The sequence below is a fragment of the Rissa tridactyla genome, chromosome 1 (genome assembly GCF_028500815.1).
Source record: "Rissa tridactyla isolate bRisTri1 chromosome 1, bRisTri1.patW.cur.20221130, whole genome shotgun sequence".
Taxonomy (NCBI): Eukaryota; Metazoa; Chordata; class Aves; order Charadriiformes; family Laridae; genus Rissa; species Rissa tridactyla.
The window spans coordinates 157,869,260-157,889,637 of NC_071466.1; the positions used below are offsets into that span (position 1 = coordinate 157,869,260).

General features: G+C 38.0%; 1 protein-coding gene across 1 annotated transcript; it reads left to right on the forward strand.

The window, feature by feature from the left end:
* The first annotated feature begins 229 nt into the window (after positions 1 to 229).
* Positions 230 to 19,639, forward strand: DRAM1 (DNA damage regulated autophagy modulator 1). Its single transcript, XM_054187421.1, has 7 exons — positions 230 to 490; positions 5,761 to 5,828; positions 7,407 to 7,549; positions 10,945 to 11,122; positions 12,172 to 12,230; positions 13,518 to 13,610; positions 15,898 to 19,639. Exons 1-7 carry the CDS (start codon positions 333 to 335, stop codon positions 15,940 to 15,942), a joined length of 744 nt encoding a protein of 247 aa, XP_054043396.1. The 5' UTR covers positions 230 to 332; the 3' UTR covers positions 15,943 to 19,639.
* The last annotated feature ends 739 nt before the right edge of the window (positions 19,640 to 20,378 follow it).

The following is a 20,378-nucleotide window of genomic DNA, read 5'->3' on the forward strand; positions in this document are numbered from 1 at the left end:
AGGTGAAAGGCGAACGGTAGCAACCCGCCCGGGCCGGCCCCCCTCTCTCCCCACCGCTGGCCGTTGGCGGCCGTTAGCGGCGGCGGGCGGGGCGGGCGCCGGGCGCTGCCCCCAGGGGGGGAACGCTGAGGAGAATCGAAAGCGAAGGGACAGCTGCAGGCAGCGGGGCGCCCCCGGGGGCTGCCGGAGGTGACAGCGCCGCTGCCTGGCAGGGGAGGGTGGGCGGGAACCGTCCGGGGTGTGGGGGTGCGTCCCGCAAGCCCTCGGGTCACAGTCCGTGACTTCAGGGCACCGCCACGGAGCCCGGCCGGGCGCTGCCGCCCCAGCCACTGATGGCCGGGGTAAGGCAGCCGCCGGCGATGCTGTGCTGCATGCCCGGCGTGGCTTTCGTCCCCGCTTTGCTGGTCAGCTGGTCCTCGGCCGCCTTCATCATCTCCTATGTGATCGCCGTGCTGGCGGGCCACGTCGAGCCCCTCGTCCCCTACATCAGGTGAGGCGGGGAGGGCTGGGGGCAGGGGGGGTCGGCTGAGGTGCCGGCGGGGCGCGGGGGGTGACGCCCGGGCTGTGTGAGGCGGTGGCTTTAGCCAGGAGGTGCTGAGGGACTCCCTCACCGCCTGCTCCCCGTCTTCTTCTGCCCCACGGTGTGGATGTGGGGTGCCCCCGCGGGGGGGGGGGGGGGAGGCAGTGGTGGCAGGGCCTCCCCATGATCCCTCGTATCCCTCAGGCAGAGCAGGGACACGCTGTGCCCTCCTGTCACCCATCACGCCTCTGGCACCCCGGCCTCGCTGAGAGCCGTGGGACCCCAGCGCTGATGGATATGGTAGAAAGGACCTGAAAGAGTTGTTGGCTGGAGCCAAGGTGTGCCGCAGGCGCGATCCTAGCAAAAGTTAAGGATTAAGTGGTGGAAATGCAGTTTTGATTCTATAATTCCATAACTGGGCCAAAGTGCACCAGGTGGTGACAGGACTCGAAGCCCTGCAATAGGTTTTGTAGGACACGCACACCCACAAACATGCTTTTTTAAGATTTCATCATAGAAGCAATGGGTGTGAAAGACTCCCCGAGAGATGAGTGGCATCTCTCTTCTATAACCTCAGTCATTTAAGCATAGTTCTGTATAAATCATTGTTTATGTATTATGTTAATATTTAAACCTGAACTGTGAAATTACTACTATTTAGCTCTTAGTAGATTAAAGGTAAGCCAGAAATCCAGGGGTGGTCTCTGATATATAGAGGATCTAAAATAAATTTTCAAATATGTGTTTAAAGATACATCAAGACCTAATTCCTTGAAGGACTTTATGGACATGCATAATTTCAGAAGACTGCTAAGTTGATTTGTACATACACATAAATTTGATTGAAAATTAGGGTCTGTCATCATAAGCGAGGTGGTGCAAATGACACCACAACCCACAAGAAAGTTGAGCTTCATTCAAATCGAGCCTAAGAAAGTTGGGCTTCATGCTTATCTTAGCCAAACTTCTAAGTTTATCTGCCCAAATCTGCACTCAGCTCTTGGAAAGCCTTGGTCTTGTACATGCACAAATACCCTACTGCCTTATTAACAGTTGTGGTTATACTCATGCTCTTCCTTGATTACATACACAGTTTTACTGACACAGAAATGCTTGTAACCAGTGCAATTTATCCATTATTAAGAAAAAAAAATAAACCATTTAATATAACCATATCCACACTCAGTACATGGTTTGTGCTCCGATGGATTCTGACGTCCTGTAGTAAAAAATTTGACAAATGATGTTTCTTATGTTGAAGCCATGTCCTTGAATAAAATACATGAGAACAGGATGATTTTTTTCTGTGTAATTCTGTTTGCTGTCAAGTTTTTGACAGCCCAGATATCTCAATTGTGTGTCATTCTTTTTAAAGAGGTAGACCAAACCTACAAGTAACAGCTATGTAATTCTGATGTATGTATCACAGCTGCCATAGTTGTATCAAACTGACTGAACATCTCGCTGAAAAAATCATTCTTATCCTTTAACTAAGGAATCACAATAGATGTCCACATGTCCTAAAAAAACTAAAGACATATGGGGCTGTGTCAGTGATTTCAGAAAACCCAAACCCACTCACATTTCAGGCCCTCAGCATTTGCTAGTAAAGTTTTTTAAAAGACTTATTTATTTTAAATTCTTAACACAACATTTGGACTAAGGATATACATCGGCTGTTGGTGAACAATCTGTAATAATTCTAAAGGTGTATGGTCTAAGCATATGATCTTTGTAGAAGGTGCACTTGGGAGTAATATTCCTTCTAAGTACTCGGGCCAATAGTCATACCATAGTTCATATTCTTATTTTGTAGGTCATTGCTTTAGCCTAAGAAGCTGAATCATGGGATTAAGAACATGATTTAGTAAAACTGAGAGTGATAAAAAAGAAAGAGGAAGAATGTTGCAACATTTCAGTTGTGCAATATCTTAAAATGAACTATAAAAATTAAATAGAGCTTGTCTGGGGAAATTCCAGTTACACAAAGGAGAAGAATACAGACAAATTTTAGGTCAGCATTTCTGTAATTCTTATTTACATTCCTCAGGTACTCTGTGTATGCCTTTGAGGTAACTTGTTAATTTTGTTTACCATGTAACAGCTGTCACAGCAAGAGAAAGGCCATATATAAATTTGTCATTGAACCTGTGCTGATGTCTCATCAAGTAAACCATATAAATACATTACTGGGTGGATAAAATTGAATCTGATTTTATTTTTTTCTAGCAGCTGAACCCTAAAAGATGATTAGGTTGTGCCCAAATTAATGCTTTTGCTCATACTACTCAAAATCCAAGCTAATTGGGATGTGCTGGGGTGGCTGTTTGGTGGTTTGAATTCTCAGTGAAAGAGTAAAGGGCATTTTTCTTAAGGTATTTGCTGTCATTTAGTACCTCTGGATCAATCAGAATCCCTTTAGGCAGAATATAGTCTTCCTACTTTAAAAATCTGGGACTTCAGTTTGGACACAAGTAGTTTATGATGGCCGTGAAGAAAATTTGATGATTATGAGTCTTAGTCTTGTGGCCCTAAAATATTTATTCCCTGTCTTCTCTACCTTTTTGTCTTTCCACACTTCAGAAGACTGTTAGACTGTTTGTAGAATTCTACTACGGGAGACAGTGACACAAATGCTGTCATTTTCATAGCGGGTTCCTCATCTTTTCCATGGTGCTTGTGCTTACCTATCCACTATTGCAAAGAAGTGAGCACATTTTTTTGTTTCATATGTGCCAGTGCCATTTTCTTTTTTCTTTTTCAGGAGCAGAAAGTAACTGTTGCAGAATACTTTTTTTTTTTTGTTACTTTTTTCAAAGCAGCAGACCAGAAGTAAAACAAAAATGTACCTACGTCTTCATTTAGCTTCAGGGATTTTTTAGTGGGAAATATGGGATTAAAAAGATTGTGTCCTTAAAAGTGCAGTGCAGTACTTTGTAAATACATTTTAGATATGGTATAGTATTCTTGGTACAAACTTTCTTGAAAGTTTGTACATTTAAGATATTGAGTTTAAAAATCAACAATAGCAAAATTCACCTATAAAGCTTTAGCTTGAGAAAAGCTTTAATTAAAAAATGAATGGAGTTCAGTCCAATTTCAGGTTATTTGCATTGCTCTCATGATGTGAAGTGTTCCAAAAACTTCAGATGCCTTTCTTTGCATGTGCCGATTCCACTCTCTTTTCACCTGAAGTCCTTCAAAAGCTTTGAAGTGATCACAGTCCTGTACTTAGCATAGAGCAGTTTCTGGTTTGTCACAAGTGGCCCACTTTTTAAATGGAGTACTTTGTCATATTTATGAAAACACTCCAGAAACATGAGGAAAAGATGTGAGGTTCAAGGTTAAAAAATGGGCTAAATGAAGCATGGATTGAGATGATTTTCAGAAGTGTCAAACAAAAAAGTGAGAGTTATTGTACAGTTTTCATCAATTCCACTATCAAAGAGAAACAAGACTAATACAGAGTACAAGCTGGAGCAAGTCTTCAGAAAGCATTACAACAAGAAAATACAGATGAATAGGGATTCTTAATGCCTGAGAAGTTGTAAAAACTTGTCTAAAAGCCTGGTCCAAGCTTTTGCTGTCTGAGAATTTGGAACCAATCTAGTCAGAAGAAATACAAGATTTTTCTCTAATTTTTGCATCAGTTTTTCCACAGAAAAGGATTCTCCTTTCCTCCTGTTCTTGATATATCATCTTAGCAACTGATTACACAAATGCTTCTATAACATAGAAGAGGATTGTGAGAGAATATAATTTCTAAAAAATTAAATCTTTTGATGTGGTCATACTCTTCTAGCTTGAAGTTAACAAAATTATCAAAATATTTCTTTAAGAATGATGGCTTTCGTACAGAGTGCTTTCTCTTTTGGGTGTTAAGAGCACAGGTATTCATGCTGCGCACCTGTCATTTTGGCTGCTCTAGGTGGTGGGTTTGGAAGTTTAGCACTGGAAACTAATCCAGCCTCACCATTGGAATGAAGACTATTCACCTTGAATCACACAAGAAGAATCTCTAGCTAGTACCTACTTGTCCCATCATTCACCTAGGAGAAAGTTTCATTCTCAGAATCTTAGCTCAGTTTCCACTAAACTTTGGCATAAGCCAAGACCCTTACGTGTTTACGTTTCTGACAGTTGAGTTCCTTGGGTACCTCTGTTTACATACACAATCATGCCTCTTGGTACTGGTGATAATAATACCCAAATTGTGTAAATATTTATGAGCTACGTGTTTTCCATTGGCTTGACCAACAGAGCCTGATCAAATAGATATCCTCAACTGGTTGTACATTAGACAAGAAAAAATAGTGTCAAGAGGTGATGACATCACAATATTCTTATTTCAACAGAGCACTCACCTTGTATAAAAGAGTCCTGCTTGAGGGGACTTGAACCCACATGCTCCCAGGAGTATGTCCTTCCTGCAAGGAAAGGGCATTCTCGGGTGTGGTTATTTTCTGGCTGTTTGCACATATGTAAGGAAAAGAGGGAAAAGGATTCTATGATGAAGGTATTCCATTTTCTACGTAACATATTTTTTGTATTTATATGTTTTTCATGTATATGTATGCATGTATGTATGTGTAGAAATTCTGTGGATATTCTCACACTCATGCTCTGTCTGTCCCAGTGAACTTCTAATTATCCCCTATGAGGGTGAATTGCTTCAGCAGAAGACTTACACCACCTTGGGCCTAGAGTACTCTTAAGCTGTATCTATATTAGTAGATTAAACATTGCCTAGGAACGCTCCCAGGCATTGGAACGCAATTGCTCTGCTGCGGTAAAGTCCTTTCAAATAAATCAGGAAATAAAGCCAAATTCTCTCACATCATACGATACTGAATGCCATTAGATATGTTTTACTCTATCACAGTGTTAGTTTAGCAGATAAAAGAAATGTCATTTCTAAAATGTCATTTATGTAATCATTTTTGTCATTCATGAGCAAAGTATTGCTATGTCACATCTCTGCATATTGCATATGGAAAAGGAAGAAATACAGTTCAAATAGTATACTATAAAAATACAATTTCTTTCTAAAAAGAAAAGTTCAGTGCTACAAATGGAGCTTAAGCATGCAGCAGGTGACATTCCAATTTATACATTTAAACGTCTTATGCACGTAGCAGCAGTTCACGCGAGTTACGTTTCTCTTGGGGTTTCATGTGTACGTCTCATTTATGTTTCATGGATCTCAATTAACTTTTATTTTCTCTCTCTTTCTACTCTAGTGACACTGGAACTAAACCCCCAGAGAGTGGTATCTTTGGTTTTATGATTAATATTTCAGCACTTTTAGGTATGTATGAGGTACTTGGTTTGAACACAGCAAAAAAATGAAAACTAGAAAAAGCTATGTTGAAGTCCATAGAAATACAATATTCTGCAGAAAAATTATTCCACAGTCAAAATGTAGTATCAGATAAATGGAATTAGTGTCTAGAGGGCCAGCTCCTTAGGGTCAGTAAATGCAGGCTTACGGAATCACGGAATCTTCAGAGTTGGAAGGGACCTCTAGAGATCATCTAGTCCAACTCCCCTGCTAGAGCAGGATTGCCTAAAGCACATCCCTCAGGGCTGCATCCAGGCGGGTCTTGAAAATCTCCAGAGAAGGGGACTCCACCACCTCCCTGGGCAGCCTGTTCCAGTGCTCTGTCACCCTCACCGTAAAGAAGTTTTTCCGTGTATTTGAACGGAACTTCCTATGTTCTAGCTTGTGCCCAGTGCTTAGAGGCACTTCTGTCTCTTAAGAGCACCTCATCAGTGCAAAGTAGTCAATGCAGCTGGAAATAAAAAGTGGAAGAAGGATGGCATAATTACTTTGCAAAAACCGTATCTTCAATGTAGGAAGGCATTATGTTCTAGGATGCTGCAGCAAAGGGAAGAACAGTGTTGAAGCAACGCTTGGTTTTCTCTGCAAGATGCTTACTCCACTAAAGGTCTACTGGACTTGAATCAGGAAGTTTGGCATTTTCTATTCACTTCTAGGGGATCAAGAACTCTGTACTTCTGTGTACATGTAGTCCATGTTGGCCTTCATGCAAAGTAAAAATCACATATTTTACCTTTTCTAAGAGCCTCATTCAGTCACACTATCTTGGTGTGTTTAATGTAACCTCACAGTGCCTGGATGAAGTTACCTGATTTATTTTTCCAACTGTAGATAGACTGAAACTATGTTCTGTGTTATTGAACTGTGGAATCCAGTCTACAGCTTATTATATCCTCATGAACCACAACCTTCTAATTCAGTAGGGGTCTTTGTCAGGAGTGAACTGCATGTTAGGGTCACGTAGGCTGCAGTAAAATCCATGTGTAGTGGTTTTGGGGACTCTCTTGTGCTAAAGAGCAGCTAGAATTGGCCCAAAAGCTTTGAAAATATTTTCTGGATACACAGCTAGTTATATTTTTTTCTGCTTACACTCTGCAAAAATGTATTAATTCTTCAGGGCATCCATTAATAAGGAGATGTAGTTCTGGTACAAGACTGCATATCAGAGCCGAATAAATTCTCCTAGTTCTATCTTATGGTTCATCTCCCTGTAACAGCTGTTCCTAACGTGGAATGCCAATGCCTCTGTGCCTAAAACACACAGGAGAATGTGATTTAAATGAGTGTTTTTCTTGAAGTGATGTGCAGTTCTTTCTAGATAGCATTGATGTGTGATGTTAAGACTAAAATAAAGATAGTTCTATCTGAAAGTAATACATCAGAAATTCACGACCTTTGTTCTTCATCCCAGCAGAGTTAAAGGCAGTATTATTTACTGTATTATGCTTATAATTTTATTCTGTATGCAAATGTGTTGCAGGGCAAGGTCTTAAAATGTAAGCGATACATGATAATTGAACAAAATATGTATTTTTTGTTTTTCAGCGGTAATTACAATGTACATCAGATATTTATTAATAGAGAAGCAAAATGAGTCATCGCACTTTGTTAGGTCTTCGTGCAACGTGTTTTCATTATGTATTGGATTCATGGGCTGTATTGGAATGGGCATAGTTGCAACTTTTCAGGTATGACCCTAAAATTCATATCATAAATTAGACTAAAGTTGTTTTAGCAGTTAAAAAATCAAATAGATCAGAGTGGTTAACATTATCCCAGTGTGGATCCTTGGCAAATGGAGTAAGATTGTGTTTCTTGCTCCTGTCTTTTTTCACTATCTTTAAAAAGACAGATTTGCTTTCTTCCTATAAACTAGATTTTTTGCTTATACAGTTATGTCAGTGAGGGGGTTTGTGTGTACTTGTCTTGTGATGTCTGTACTAGAAAACAACTCAATATAGATGCTTTTGCTGTAAAATTTTTACTATGAAAATTTTGCTGTAAAAAGGCTTTGCTATTCGCAGTTTGATTTGTTTACAGTCAGGTAGGGAAGAATAAGTCAGACTAGCAAAAGCATCTGTATTGTTACCTGAATGACGGCACACACACGAGCGGCATTTTCTACAGAATAAACTAGATTTATCTGGCAGGTTAGAACATTGAGCACAATATTAGCCCATTGTTTGGAGTCTGTAGGAGATGGCATAACAGCATGTTAAGTCTTTTAGTAGAGACATGTAGAATTACCGCTTACTTTGCCAGAAAGGATAAGACATCTGATTGTAAATTGAAGAAGACTTTCAGCCCTCGGTGTCTGAAAGAAAATTCAATAGAGAGGAAAAATATTGAAACAGATTATTCTTTTCACATTTTCTTGTGAGGAAGCATGTAACAGAGTAGATTATGGCACAAGAATGTATTAGGACAACTGCACTGAAAACTTCAGCTAAGAATCAAGTCAAGTTTAATTGGCAGTTAGTTTGATATATTGCCTTTAAATCAGTGGAAACAGATGAATTATTTCTTTTAAAGGATGGTGTACCTTGAGGAACACTTTTTAAAATAATGTTGTGCTCATATAGTGACCTGACAAGATATAGAGAAATTGAAAATAAAGATTGTCAGACCTTCATCAGCCAATACAATTTTGCATGTGGTGTTTTCAGACAGAAAACTCTGCCTTATGCCAATATCTTTTTTTTAGTTTTTCCTCCAGGTAGCGTGTGTGGATTGGAAACACTACAGGAACTGCAGTCTATTCTGAGCATGCTATTCTAATTTTAAATACCTGTGCTCTTCTTGATTAGATTTATATGTGGCATAAAAAAGTTAGTTGATGTGGAATAGTGTTGCTTGACTGAAATAGAGAACAAACTCAGCTTCAATAAGGAAAAGACAAAACAGGAATGCAAAATAATTTGGGAGAGTCAGGAAAGCAGAAATTTCAAACATAAAGTTTCCAAAGGGCCACCTTGACAGTTATAACATTGGTTCTTATCTAATCTATATTGTCTCACATTGCCAGTTCCTAATTTCTCTTTCCTCTGCTTTGACCTTACTTTGCATGTTAGGTGCAGTTTGTAGAAAGGGTTCAGACCACAGTAAGGATCTAATCTAGCTAAGGATCTGATCTGGAAGATTTCTGAGCGTGCTTAATTGCCCAGGAAGATGGAAATGGTGGCGTGCAAGTCTTCGGTCTTTTAACTGTATAATGTACAACTAGTGAACAGTACACTTTTATACCCATTTTACCAGTAGAATAACTAAGACATGAAGAGGCTATGAGATTTGCTGGAGATTTGTACCACTTAAACAATAAGGCAAAGCAAAACCCCAGGTCTTAACAGGTCTGGTTTTGCCTGTTATGTGTTAAAGAGAGATGACTAAAGAGAGATCTTCCTGTCTTTGACTAGAAAGCATAGGGGGCTTACTGCTTCAGATGTAGCAACATTTCCCAAGTTCTGTAAGGGTTCAGTGTGATGGGCTTTTTAGGGAAGCTGTGGCAGTTTGACAGGAGCAATCATGAGAGCCATGTTAGAAGAGTTCTATATATTGTGTATGGGGCTAAATGCAAAAAAAACCAGTTACACTTGCTTAATGCTTTCCATACCAAATCCTGTCATTCCTATATGGAAGGCAAAAAGTGGGACAGAGGTGAAGAAAATGCAAGTATAGATGAGATACCACTTAAATACCTGTGTGAGGAACATGCCTTAAAATCTGACACAATTTAATCACACACACAATCACAGAATGGTTCGGGTTGGAAGGGACCTTAAAGATCATCTAGTTCCAACCCCTCTGCCATGGGCAGGGACACCTCCCACTAGACCAGGTTGCTCAAAGCCTCATCCAGCCTGGCCTTGAAAACTTCGAGGCATGGGGCATTGACAACTTCCCTGGGCAACCTGTTTTACTGCCTCACCACCCGCACAGTAAAGAATTTCTTCCTTAATACATCACAGACAGGTAGAAGGGAATGAGTGGAAAGAAAAGCACAGGGGAAAAAAAATAAAAAGAGCATGTGAACATAATCACTATTACAAGACAAAGAAAACAGTGCTCTCCAGGCAGGAAAGGTGTTAAAATATGTAATGAAAAGATGTAGATGTGTTTTCATGAATCACTAAGATAGAACTGTAGTAGGTCAATCATAGCACATGTTCTGCTATGCTCTGGTGACAGAAAGGAGCTTTAAAGCTAACTTGTCTGTCTGATATTGGATTCCAAGGTAGCATAACTTTGTATTTGTAGGTTTTCGAAACATTTAGAATACAATAATTTCTCTGGAATCTTCAGCTGTTTTATTACTGGATATTCTGCTTGTTTGTGTTTTAAAGGACAGAATCTTCCATAGGTAGGGTATTACAAAAATATAGGCCACATATACTGTTACTGGAATTTTATACACACTTTATACCTGTTGTGGAACTTGAATAAAAGTGGCTGATGATGTGGGGAAGGGTGAGGGCTGAATAATTCAAAAGACTGACAGAGTAAGACCTTCATATGAAGACCTTATTTTAGGTAACACTTTTTTTTTTTTTAAATAGATAAATAATTTTCTGCTGACTTATTTCCTGGAGCCTTGTGGCTGGCCACTGGAGGGCAGGCAACAAAGTTATAGCAGTGACTATTTAGAAGAGCTCCCATGAAACTTTACTATTAGTTACAGTATGGCCACACAAATGCAGATTAGACTTTCAATGCAAAAGGATGAAAATCTTTGGCAGAGTAAAGGAAAAAAGGATGTATAGGAACTTCTTAAGAAAAGCACAGGCCAGTTCCTGTTTGTTGAAACATTAATTGGTAATAGACCAACTGTTGAACAGCACTAAAATTGATCTACGCTTTTATGTAAACACAGGAAAGCACTTTGACCTGGTGGCTTTGGACATGGTTAGTTTACCTCTGAGCTGCTCTTTTTCTTTTCATCTTCCCAGTGTAGACTGTTGGGAGAAGGGACTGTTTCCCATTGCTTGCACATGCCCAACATAACGTGTCTAGTGTCTGCCAAGGGCTCTTTGATTCCTACCACTGTACAAATAGTAGCAACTAACCATTGTGCTGATTCTCTTTCCAGGAGCTGGCTGTTCCCAGTGTCCATGACATAGGAGCTTTGGTGGCATTTGGCTCGGGTGTTGTATACATTACACTTCAGTCTATAATCTCTTACAAGTCCTGTCCACAATGGAACACTTACTTTGTGTGTCACATAAGGATGGCCATATCTGTAATATCATGCATTGCTTTCATTCCCAGTATCCTTTTTGGTGTATCCCACTGTTTTCCCTTTATGCATTCGTGATTTTCATTTTAAGTTAAACCACTGCTGATAAAGGATGAAAATGAGATTACAATTTTTGCTTAGGGCTTTCTAATATTTCTGCTATAATAACGCATATAGCATTAATAGCACCATGAATGGCACCATCGAGACACCATTAATAGCAGAAAGATGAGTCCTTCTAAAAAGCTGTATCTCTTCTTTCAGTAGTATATTTAAAACTAATGCCCCATTTTTCTTCATAAGATCATATGATAATTCAGATAGGAAGGGACCTCAGCAAGTCAACTAGACCAACTTTCCAGCCTCCTTCATTTGAAGGAGGGTATGGGGAGAGACAGACATATAAAATACAGTTGGCATATACAAGATTTCCTGCAAGCCTAAGCAGATGCTTTCGATCCTGTTTATCAATGCCTGTCTTCACTAGATGCTTCGTCTAGAGACACAGTCAAGACACTTCCCGGCTTTTCCCACAGCCTGCTGAAATCAGAGTCATCCCATTGATTTTACTGGTCTTTAGGTGATCTGCCAGTGTTGAAAAGTGGTCGCAGCAGATCATCACATCAGCCAGACAGTTACAGCCTGCTTTTGATTTCAGCAGCTGTGTAAGGGCTTTTAAAGAGGGCCCCAGTCCTGAGAGAAAGTTGTACAAATATATCAAGGCACCTGTTGTGAACCAATGGAAACCAACATGGTTCCCTTTCCAACAATGCAAGACTCTGCTCCCACAGTTCTCAATCATGAATGTGATCTAAGTTTTGGAGTGTCTCCCCTTACCCTCTGTACTTTGGAAGAACTTGCAGAAACATTTATTTGTGCAGCAATTTATTTGGATTGCTGCTGTCAGTTATCCTTCAATAATGTGTTTCATTTACTTGCCTTCTTAAAACTTTGATTTGTTATTCTGATTATTCAGGATCTCCTGTGTTACAGAAGGGGAAGCTGGGGTCTTTTTTTATAAGCAGGTGTTTTCACTATTACTCACTAAACTTTTATAGTTTCCTTTACACTTTTTCCCAGTGATTGTATTTGCTTCACAGATTTCCATGACGAAAATTGATTGGACTCCAGATGAAAAGGTAAAATCTCATTAGGTAGCCAACTTACCCTGTAACATTTTGTTTGATGTACACTGTTATGTTTATCTATTTATCTAAAAGTGTACAGCATTACAAACACTTCAGAGACTTTAAACAGTACATTATCATGAACAGATAAGTGAAATCTCACCGATTTATGCAACACTGGTTTCCAGTTAGTTCTTCATTAGAAAATTGTCTGTGGCTTGGGTAAGAAAACTTGTCACAGATGGGTAAATCTTCTGAGAGTTAGACTTTCATTTTAACCAAGCATTTGAAACTTACTCGTAGAAGAAGTTATTTAAAAAAAAATATTCTGGAAGTGAGTTGTTCTGCTTCCTTTTATAGCTATATTTCTTGAAAATTAACTTTACACATGAAAGACCAATTTGATTCTGACATTTTTGAGGTTTTTTACAACATTGGTTTTCTCAGCTTTTTCACCATTCTTTATTAAATAATCTTTACTATTGTGATAAACATTGGAGGTCCAACCCAAGCATACTCAAGTCAACATCAGGTAAGTTTTCTTTTTGGACAAACTTTTGCCACATGCCACATTCAAAAAACAGGTTAAATAATGCAGAGCATATCCAGCTTGAAGAGCTTAATAAAAGCAAACTTGGCAAATGTACCTCAACCAAACAGTGGCAAGGCTGCTGTGAGATAACCCTTCACAAGTTAGATAATCTTGATAATATCTGCCTCTTGAGGTTTTTGTTTTTACTTGAGATGCAAGGACGAGAAAATGCTTTTACTGAAAGAGATGGTGTATTTGTTGATGGCATGTTAAGAAACTCTTCACGTTCTGTTTGTGTCATATTACATAGGTTTTCTGTGATGGTCTACTTTACTTAAAAACAAAGGTCTTGTCAGGAACTGTCATCCAAGGGTATGACATTTTAAAACATTGTCAGAATTTACTGTAAGGGGTAGTACTACTGAACTCAGTGGCTCTGAGTAAAAGTTTTGAATATGTGCACTTTGGTATCCTTCACATAAGAACTAAATTTTTCAGGTGCAAATTATATTCAAGCCATGTTTTTTTATGTTAGTGGACAAGACATGTAGCTTAATGGAACATATGCAGCCTTGATAAATATACCTACCATTCTGTAAACACTAAATCAGAATTGACTCTTAGACAACAGGGTATTGGGATGATGAGTCGTAAATCTTAAAGTATTTGTTGAATTTACAGAAGGAAGCGTCTGTTTTTATAGCATTCCACAGTTATTTTTTTTAGCTGTTTTAACTGAAAATTTATTTTATGTCTCATTCCATCAGGATTATACTTACCATTTTTTGAGTGCGATCTGTGAATGGACAGTGGCCTTTGGTTTTATCTTCTTCTTTTTAACGTTCATTAGAGATTTTCAGGTTGGTATCTACATATTTTATCAGGGACTCAGAAGTGCTATGAATTGTATAACAGCAAATGCAATAGAAAATTACAATTGTTTATCTCAGCTAGATATACCAAAACTATACAGAAACAAATTTTATCAGTCACAGAATTGATTTCTGTCTACCTAATGAATATTTTCCCCCTTGTTTTTTTTAAAGCAAACATAAAAGTCAGTTTAATAAATCAGTTTAATAAATCAGTTTAATAGGTGTCTGGCCTTGAAAATTATTCAGTACATATCTTTTACTTATTTACCAAACTTTTTGTAGAAAGAGGCCCTCTTAAGGGTGATATAATACCAAAATAAATGATGCAACTAATACTGCATTTCTTTCTACTCGAGGGATTTTATATAGTAATCCAATGCATTTCAACCGTAGATGTTTCCTTTTTTAAAAAAAAAATTACACATTTTGATGTGTTCCCTCACAATGCAAAGAATATCAAATACTTTCTGAAGAGTATTGACGTGAAAACCTTCTGGTTTGGGTAGCTGGATCTGGTGATGCATCAAGCCTGACTCTAAGGAAGAGAGAATATTAGATTAATTAGAAAGAAAACACTTTCATGTGATTTATGAAAAGAATGCCTTGAACTTACTTTCCCAAGCTTTGCCTTGCCAATTCTTGTTGTTTACACAACATGTTCTAGCTGCAGTGTTTCATAGTGTTTTTGTTTGGTACAGGGATACAAAATGCCAAAAATACCAATGTGCGAGGTTTAACTTTGGCAAAAGAACTTGTAAAAAAAACGTAAAAAAACCCATTGCTCATGGCAAGCGCCTGGTGGAGATTTGAGGACAAAACCTCCTGGATATTACTGTAGGTGTTAGGAGGATCATGGCCTCCTTATCCTTCTCAGACTTCTGGACATTTGTTTTACACATAAAGTAGTTGTATCTTTGCAGGACTGAAGTAGAGAGCTTAAAGAGGTAGAAAAGACTGAGAACTGCTGCTTCATACCATAATTACAAAGATGAACTAACTCAGGTGTAATAACTGTAGATGTCATACCCCATACGTATGTCTTTCTTATATACCATTGCCTCATACAAGTCCCAGAAAAGTCAAAAACTAGATCCAAGCACTTGCATAACTGTAGAACTAATAATCGAGAACACATATGTGAGCCAATTGGTGCTGTGATAAATTGCTGGAAACCATATCCAGAATTCGTGCATGTGGGGAGGGAGGAAAAATAGCAAGAACCCTCCAAGCCCTCTGGCATAAAACCAAAGTTTGACATCAGATCAAGTAAAACTTTGTAAATAATTTATTCGCTTCTTCACTTACATGCTTGCTCGGCATGGAAGTGGTTAATACTTACATATAATCTGTATATAACTTTCATAAGCATATACAGAAATCAGTTGTTAACTAAGAATTCAGAGTTAACATATATTTTGCTGACCGATAGCAAACATTTCTACACCCGTTTACTTTTGACTGATAGTACTGAATAGACCATGGCTGTAGGACTTTTCCTTATTTAAAAAAAAAAACAAAAAACAAAAAACAAAACAACAAACAAACAAACAACAACCAAAAAACCCCAAAGGCTAGGTTCTGCAGAATAAAATGCTTTAAAAAAAATAAGTAATTGTTCAAAATTTCACAATGCATTATATTAAAGGCATATGATTGCCTTCTAAAACTGACATATTGAAGTACGATTCAGAAATGTATGCATCATTAAATTTACCATTTTTGGGAGGAGGTATTTATTGCCAGTCCATCACCCCCTGATGTCTACATATATGATGATATCTATTTTGTCAAAAGTCAAACTGTTCCCTTGGAGATACACATTTGCAGACAATGCTGTAGTCCTTAGAGAAGTTAAATGAGTTGATAAGTCTGCTTCAGAACACAGATTCCAAAGTGTTCAACATTGAAAGAATAACTATGTATAAATATTGTGAACATAATAAATAAGAGAAAGTGATGGAATTAAACTAAATAGAAATACAGACATTTTAATTTGCAGGCTATAAAATAACGTGAAATCCAATGTTAGTGTTTGACAATGACTAAGATTTGTTTAGATTCTATCTTCCTTTTATCCTAACCAGTGCTCACAGAAAACCAAACTATTAATTCAGAAAAACTGACTGCCAAACTCTAAGATAAGCCTTTTTTTCTATTTCTCGCAGTATGTATTTCATTTAAATATTTTTTTTGTTTTGTCTCCTTGTACTTTATATTGCAGAACTGTAAAATTAGTTTATCTTCAGCTGATCTTGCTTTGTTTTTCTTTTAGAGAGTTTCTTTAAGGATATCAACAGAAATACATGAAGACTCCTGATAGTGGAGAAAATTCTCTTTTTATATATGAATACTCTAGGTTTCTTTTTACTTATAGAAAATGTTGCAGAGGGACAGGGATTTAAAAAGCTGTATAAAGAACCCATGCCATTAACTCTGCAACATCTATAACAGTGACCACTATAACATTTTAAAAACTCACAGCAATGTTCCTGCTACCTTTTTGCAATATTTTGTAATTTTTATACTGTTTGATATATTAAAAATACTGTAATAGAAGCAATCTGTAGAAGCTCTTAAAAGTCATTTAAAGACTTTTGATCTCAGCTCTTCCCTTTCGGACATACCCGTACTTTTTCATTTGTTAGAGTCTGATTAGTAACATTTGTTTTAAACTTGAGAAAGTACATTTTGCAAATGGTTAGCAAAGTCTAAAGACAATGGAAAACACTAAGACTGAATTCCTATTCTGTTAAGTTGCAAGGACTGTGGAGGAAGGTGTGAGCAGAAGTGGGCATCTTTGCTTCAAGATGAGAAACTTGCGGTTAGTAGATGACAAAACTATCCTCCATGTTTCTGATGGTGGACACTGTATACAAATGCAAATCCTAGGAGAAGTTGAAACTACATTGCTTGAAAAATGTTTTCTAATCATCACTGCAATGTATGTTGTAAAAGTCTACCCCTTTTTTCCCTTTATGCACTGCTGGCCATAGGAACCTTAAAACAGAAGTGGGAATAGGAAGTAAATTTACATTTATGCACTATCTACTAAAGAGAAATCTTACTGCAATTTGGTTAATACAAAGCAGAAGTTTTCCAGCCTGTGTTTTAACCTACAGTGATGGAATGAAGAGGGCCTCCCAAAAGTCATTGGGAGTGAATGGAAAACAAGAAGAGGCACCAGTAGTTCTCAGGTGTTCAGTTATACGTGTATGAGTGTTTTACATATATATATATATAAAAATAAAACAGAAAAAAAAAATAATCCTGGAGAGCTTCTGTAGTGAAGATATGGCATATTTGCTGCTATAAACTTTTTTCTGTAGTGAAAGACTTGGAAAGGAACTAATTGCGAGGTCAGATGTTACAAGTATCTGGAGGCAAAAGGGACTTTTCGTGGATTGATTCACTACCTCCGTTTAGTGCATTAACCACTTGGCTATCAATCAAGTTCTCTGAAAATTAAATTTGCCACAGTCTATCACAGTTTATGCACAAATATTGATGATTTTCAGTTGATAATTTTCCATGAGATAAAATAAATGTGTGTTTTGGAGAGTGATGTCTTAAAGACTAGTCATCAGTTGATATTTCCTGTAATGTGTATTTTAAACTGTTAAATTCAGCTGTTTCGCAACTTAAAGAGTCCATGTTTTCTTTATAAGTTCTTCCAAATAAAAATAGTACAAATGATTTTCACTGGCAGATTTTCTTTTCATGGTATTCGGGTTATCTTGCAGAGGTTTATAGTTACAATCATGTTAAAAACCAAATCTTGTACTGACTAAATGCAAGACTTAGGTCTTGCTGATTAGGTATCCTGCAAGGAGCACGCATTCCTTCAAGTAAAGATCAGAAATACAAGAAAATGTATACCAACCACAAAAAAGTGACATCCTGTTATTTTGAAGGCCACGTTAAGAAAAGACCATATTTCTTAATGCATTGTGTATTGTTCTTTTATTGCTTTTTATTCCTAGCTTTCTTAAAGTGTAAGGAGCTGTAAGTTGTTATTTCAAATGATGTCAACTTTCAGCTCATCAATTTACTAAACCCTTTACATGGATAAAATAAATTACGTTAACTTGAAGTTCACCCTTAACTAATATTAGCGTGTCTTTACAGTGAGTCCAGGTACACTTAAACAGGAAAAGAATTATTTGTATTGCTCTGATTTAGGCAGGAAATCACCACAATAAATTTCACAAATTTCAAGGTGAGAGAACAGTAAGAAAACATTAAATCTTCATCCCAATACAAGGCTCCTGAAACAAGTTCACATAATCTCTTAGTAGTACTCTGTCCTCAAAAGAATCATATAGAGCCTGACAACCTTTACAGTGCTTATAGTATCCTAAAGGGAAAAAAAAAACCAACAAATTTTTTTTTCAAAGTGGCTGAATCAAGATAATATTATTTGCTGAAATCAACATGTTAATTGAAGTACTGAAGAACTACTGAATGAAATCCTTCCTATTTTTCTGAGCTTTATCATGGTATGCTTTTATAGGAGTTACGGTCCTGACCAAAAGAATGCGTCACCAACAGTTTGCTTTTTATTTAATTCGTTAGGCGAAAAACATCAACATGCCTCTACATGCAGATGGAGAAAATAGACTATTACCTTTTCGTTTGTGCACTGAACAACTATGGAAAACACTTTGATTATTCTCTGTCTTCAGGCAGCTTTTCAGTCAAGATCCTAATTATTTTTTCAGTTGAAATATGAGTTGACATGTTGCACGCAATTGAAAAATATTTTCTTCCACCAAGATTTATCACTTAGATGGTAGATGACTCTTGTTAAATAACGCTATTTAACGTTTTTACAATCAAATGTTCTCTGGAGGTTAGTACAGATAGTGTCACAGTACACTGCTGTTCCTTTGCAACAGACCCTTTTTTCTGTATTTTCACATTTCTTAGCAACAAGAGTAGCTATTTTTTCTTGGGAGCTATGCTAGAAATGTTTTCACTCTGTTTGCATGATGTTTTCTATTTGTCAGCCCATCGTGAGTGATTGAGAAACTTCTTTTGCATAAACTACAGTAAATCACATGACAGCTATTTTTAGTGATTATGCTAAATCATTTCTCTACCCCTTCCAAAAGTGCAAAGCCTCGTTTTTCTAAGTTGTGCAGCTTGATCTACTGATGAAATATTACCACTGTGGTCTCTATCACAGTTCCAAATCACGTAAGGACGAAACTCAGTCGACTCCAAATACCTAAAACCCACTTTGTCATAGGACGCTGCTACTCGCGCTGCTCTTCTCTCCCGCTTCTTCTCAGCTGGTGAGAAGTGCCATATAGTGCGACCATATAGTGCACCTTTGTTTTTTCTCGTAAGGTATTCTAAATTGTAATTCCTGATCTGCCCCGTTGGCAAACTGCCTTATCTCTGACAGCAGCGCATGCTTGATAGTCGCGAAAGGATCTTGATGTCAAGGGCTTTATTATTTGGCAGTAGCAGGGGTTGCAAAAGTTTCAAGCAGACTAGAGGGATTGTGGTAACATATGTCAGTTACGTTTTGGGCATTTCAGTATGAAGTCTGTAAGGACGTTTGAGAGCTTGGTATTTTAAACTGCTCTGTAAATACATGTCTCGGTATTGACACCAGGTTTTCCCAAGCCCTCAGGTTTAGGAGGGTCTGCTGGAAGACTTCAGGGTGCTTGGGGTCGGTGAGCTGATGCTCGTGCTTTACAGTGTCCGCTGCAAATATTGTCTCCTCCTGAGATGTTGCTGGAAGAGCTGTTCTCCTCCGAGAAATGGTGAAAAGCAGCAAGGTGCTTGGATTTTAAAAAGTTAATTTCCTTGGAAGATGAGGTAATGTCCCTTTACTTGGGAGGAATTTGGCATAACGTAAGGATTTTGCAATAGGTTTTAATTTATAGCTTTGACTTAAACTACCACAGCTGGGTCCGTCTTTTGCTGCCTTTGTGTGTGTGTGCGCCCACGTGCTCCTTCCATGCGTACAAGAACAGCATTGGCATGAGGAAGCCTGACAGCGGTTGGAGTCCTGCATGTTGCTGCAATACACATAAATGATAACAATTGCCGTATTTTATAAAAAACAGAAGTGATTTTATGAGCTTTGGCTATGTTTCCTAGTTGGTGTTGTAATGCAGAAAGAGTATTTCTCGCATTTTAAAGAGAAAAATAGGCAACTTCTACCTTTAGTATCTGTATTTTTCCCTGTGCACAATAGATGGCACTAGTAGACCACACGATCGGGGTTTGTTTTCCACGTTCAGGGAGAAATTACTACTGCCGCTAGCAAGTACGATAGTTTTGTAGGTAGCTTTAACTGTTTTTAATAGCCATCTGGAGATCCGGTTTAATGATTTTTTTATTATGCCTTTGTGGAAAACAAGTCAGATCTAAGTTTCCTTGCCATCCCTTCCTGCTTTAATCTAAGTAAATATGTTTTGCTACTGCAACGTGTAGTTTCATGGCAACCTCGATATTCAAATTAATTTGTGCAAATCAAAGGAGCCACTTGCTGTAGTTAGCACTGGCGCAAGCTGCAATTCAGCTCATTATTAGGCCACTTCCCTTGGGAAGTTTTTCCTACCCCATTACAAAGAAGGTACACTTCACTCAGTCGCTTCTTCTGTTGGTTTGCAACGGAGCATCAGAAGACAATACAGACCTTATTTTCATGAGACAATAATATAAAAATAAGAAGATTTCAACATTTCAGAATTGTAGCCATTCTGCACCCAGAAACAGTGACATGTCAGGTTGTAAAAA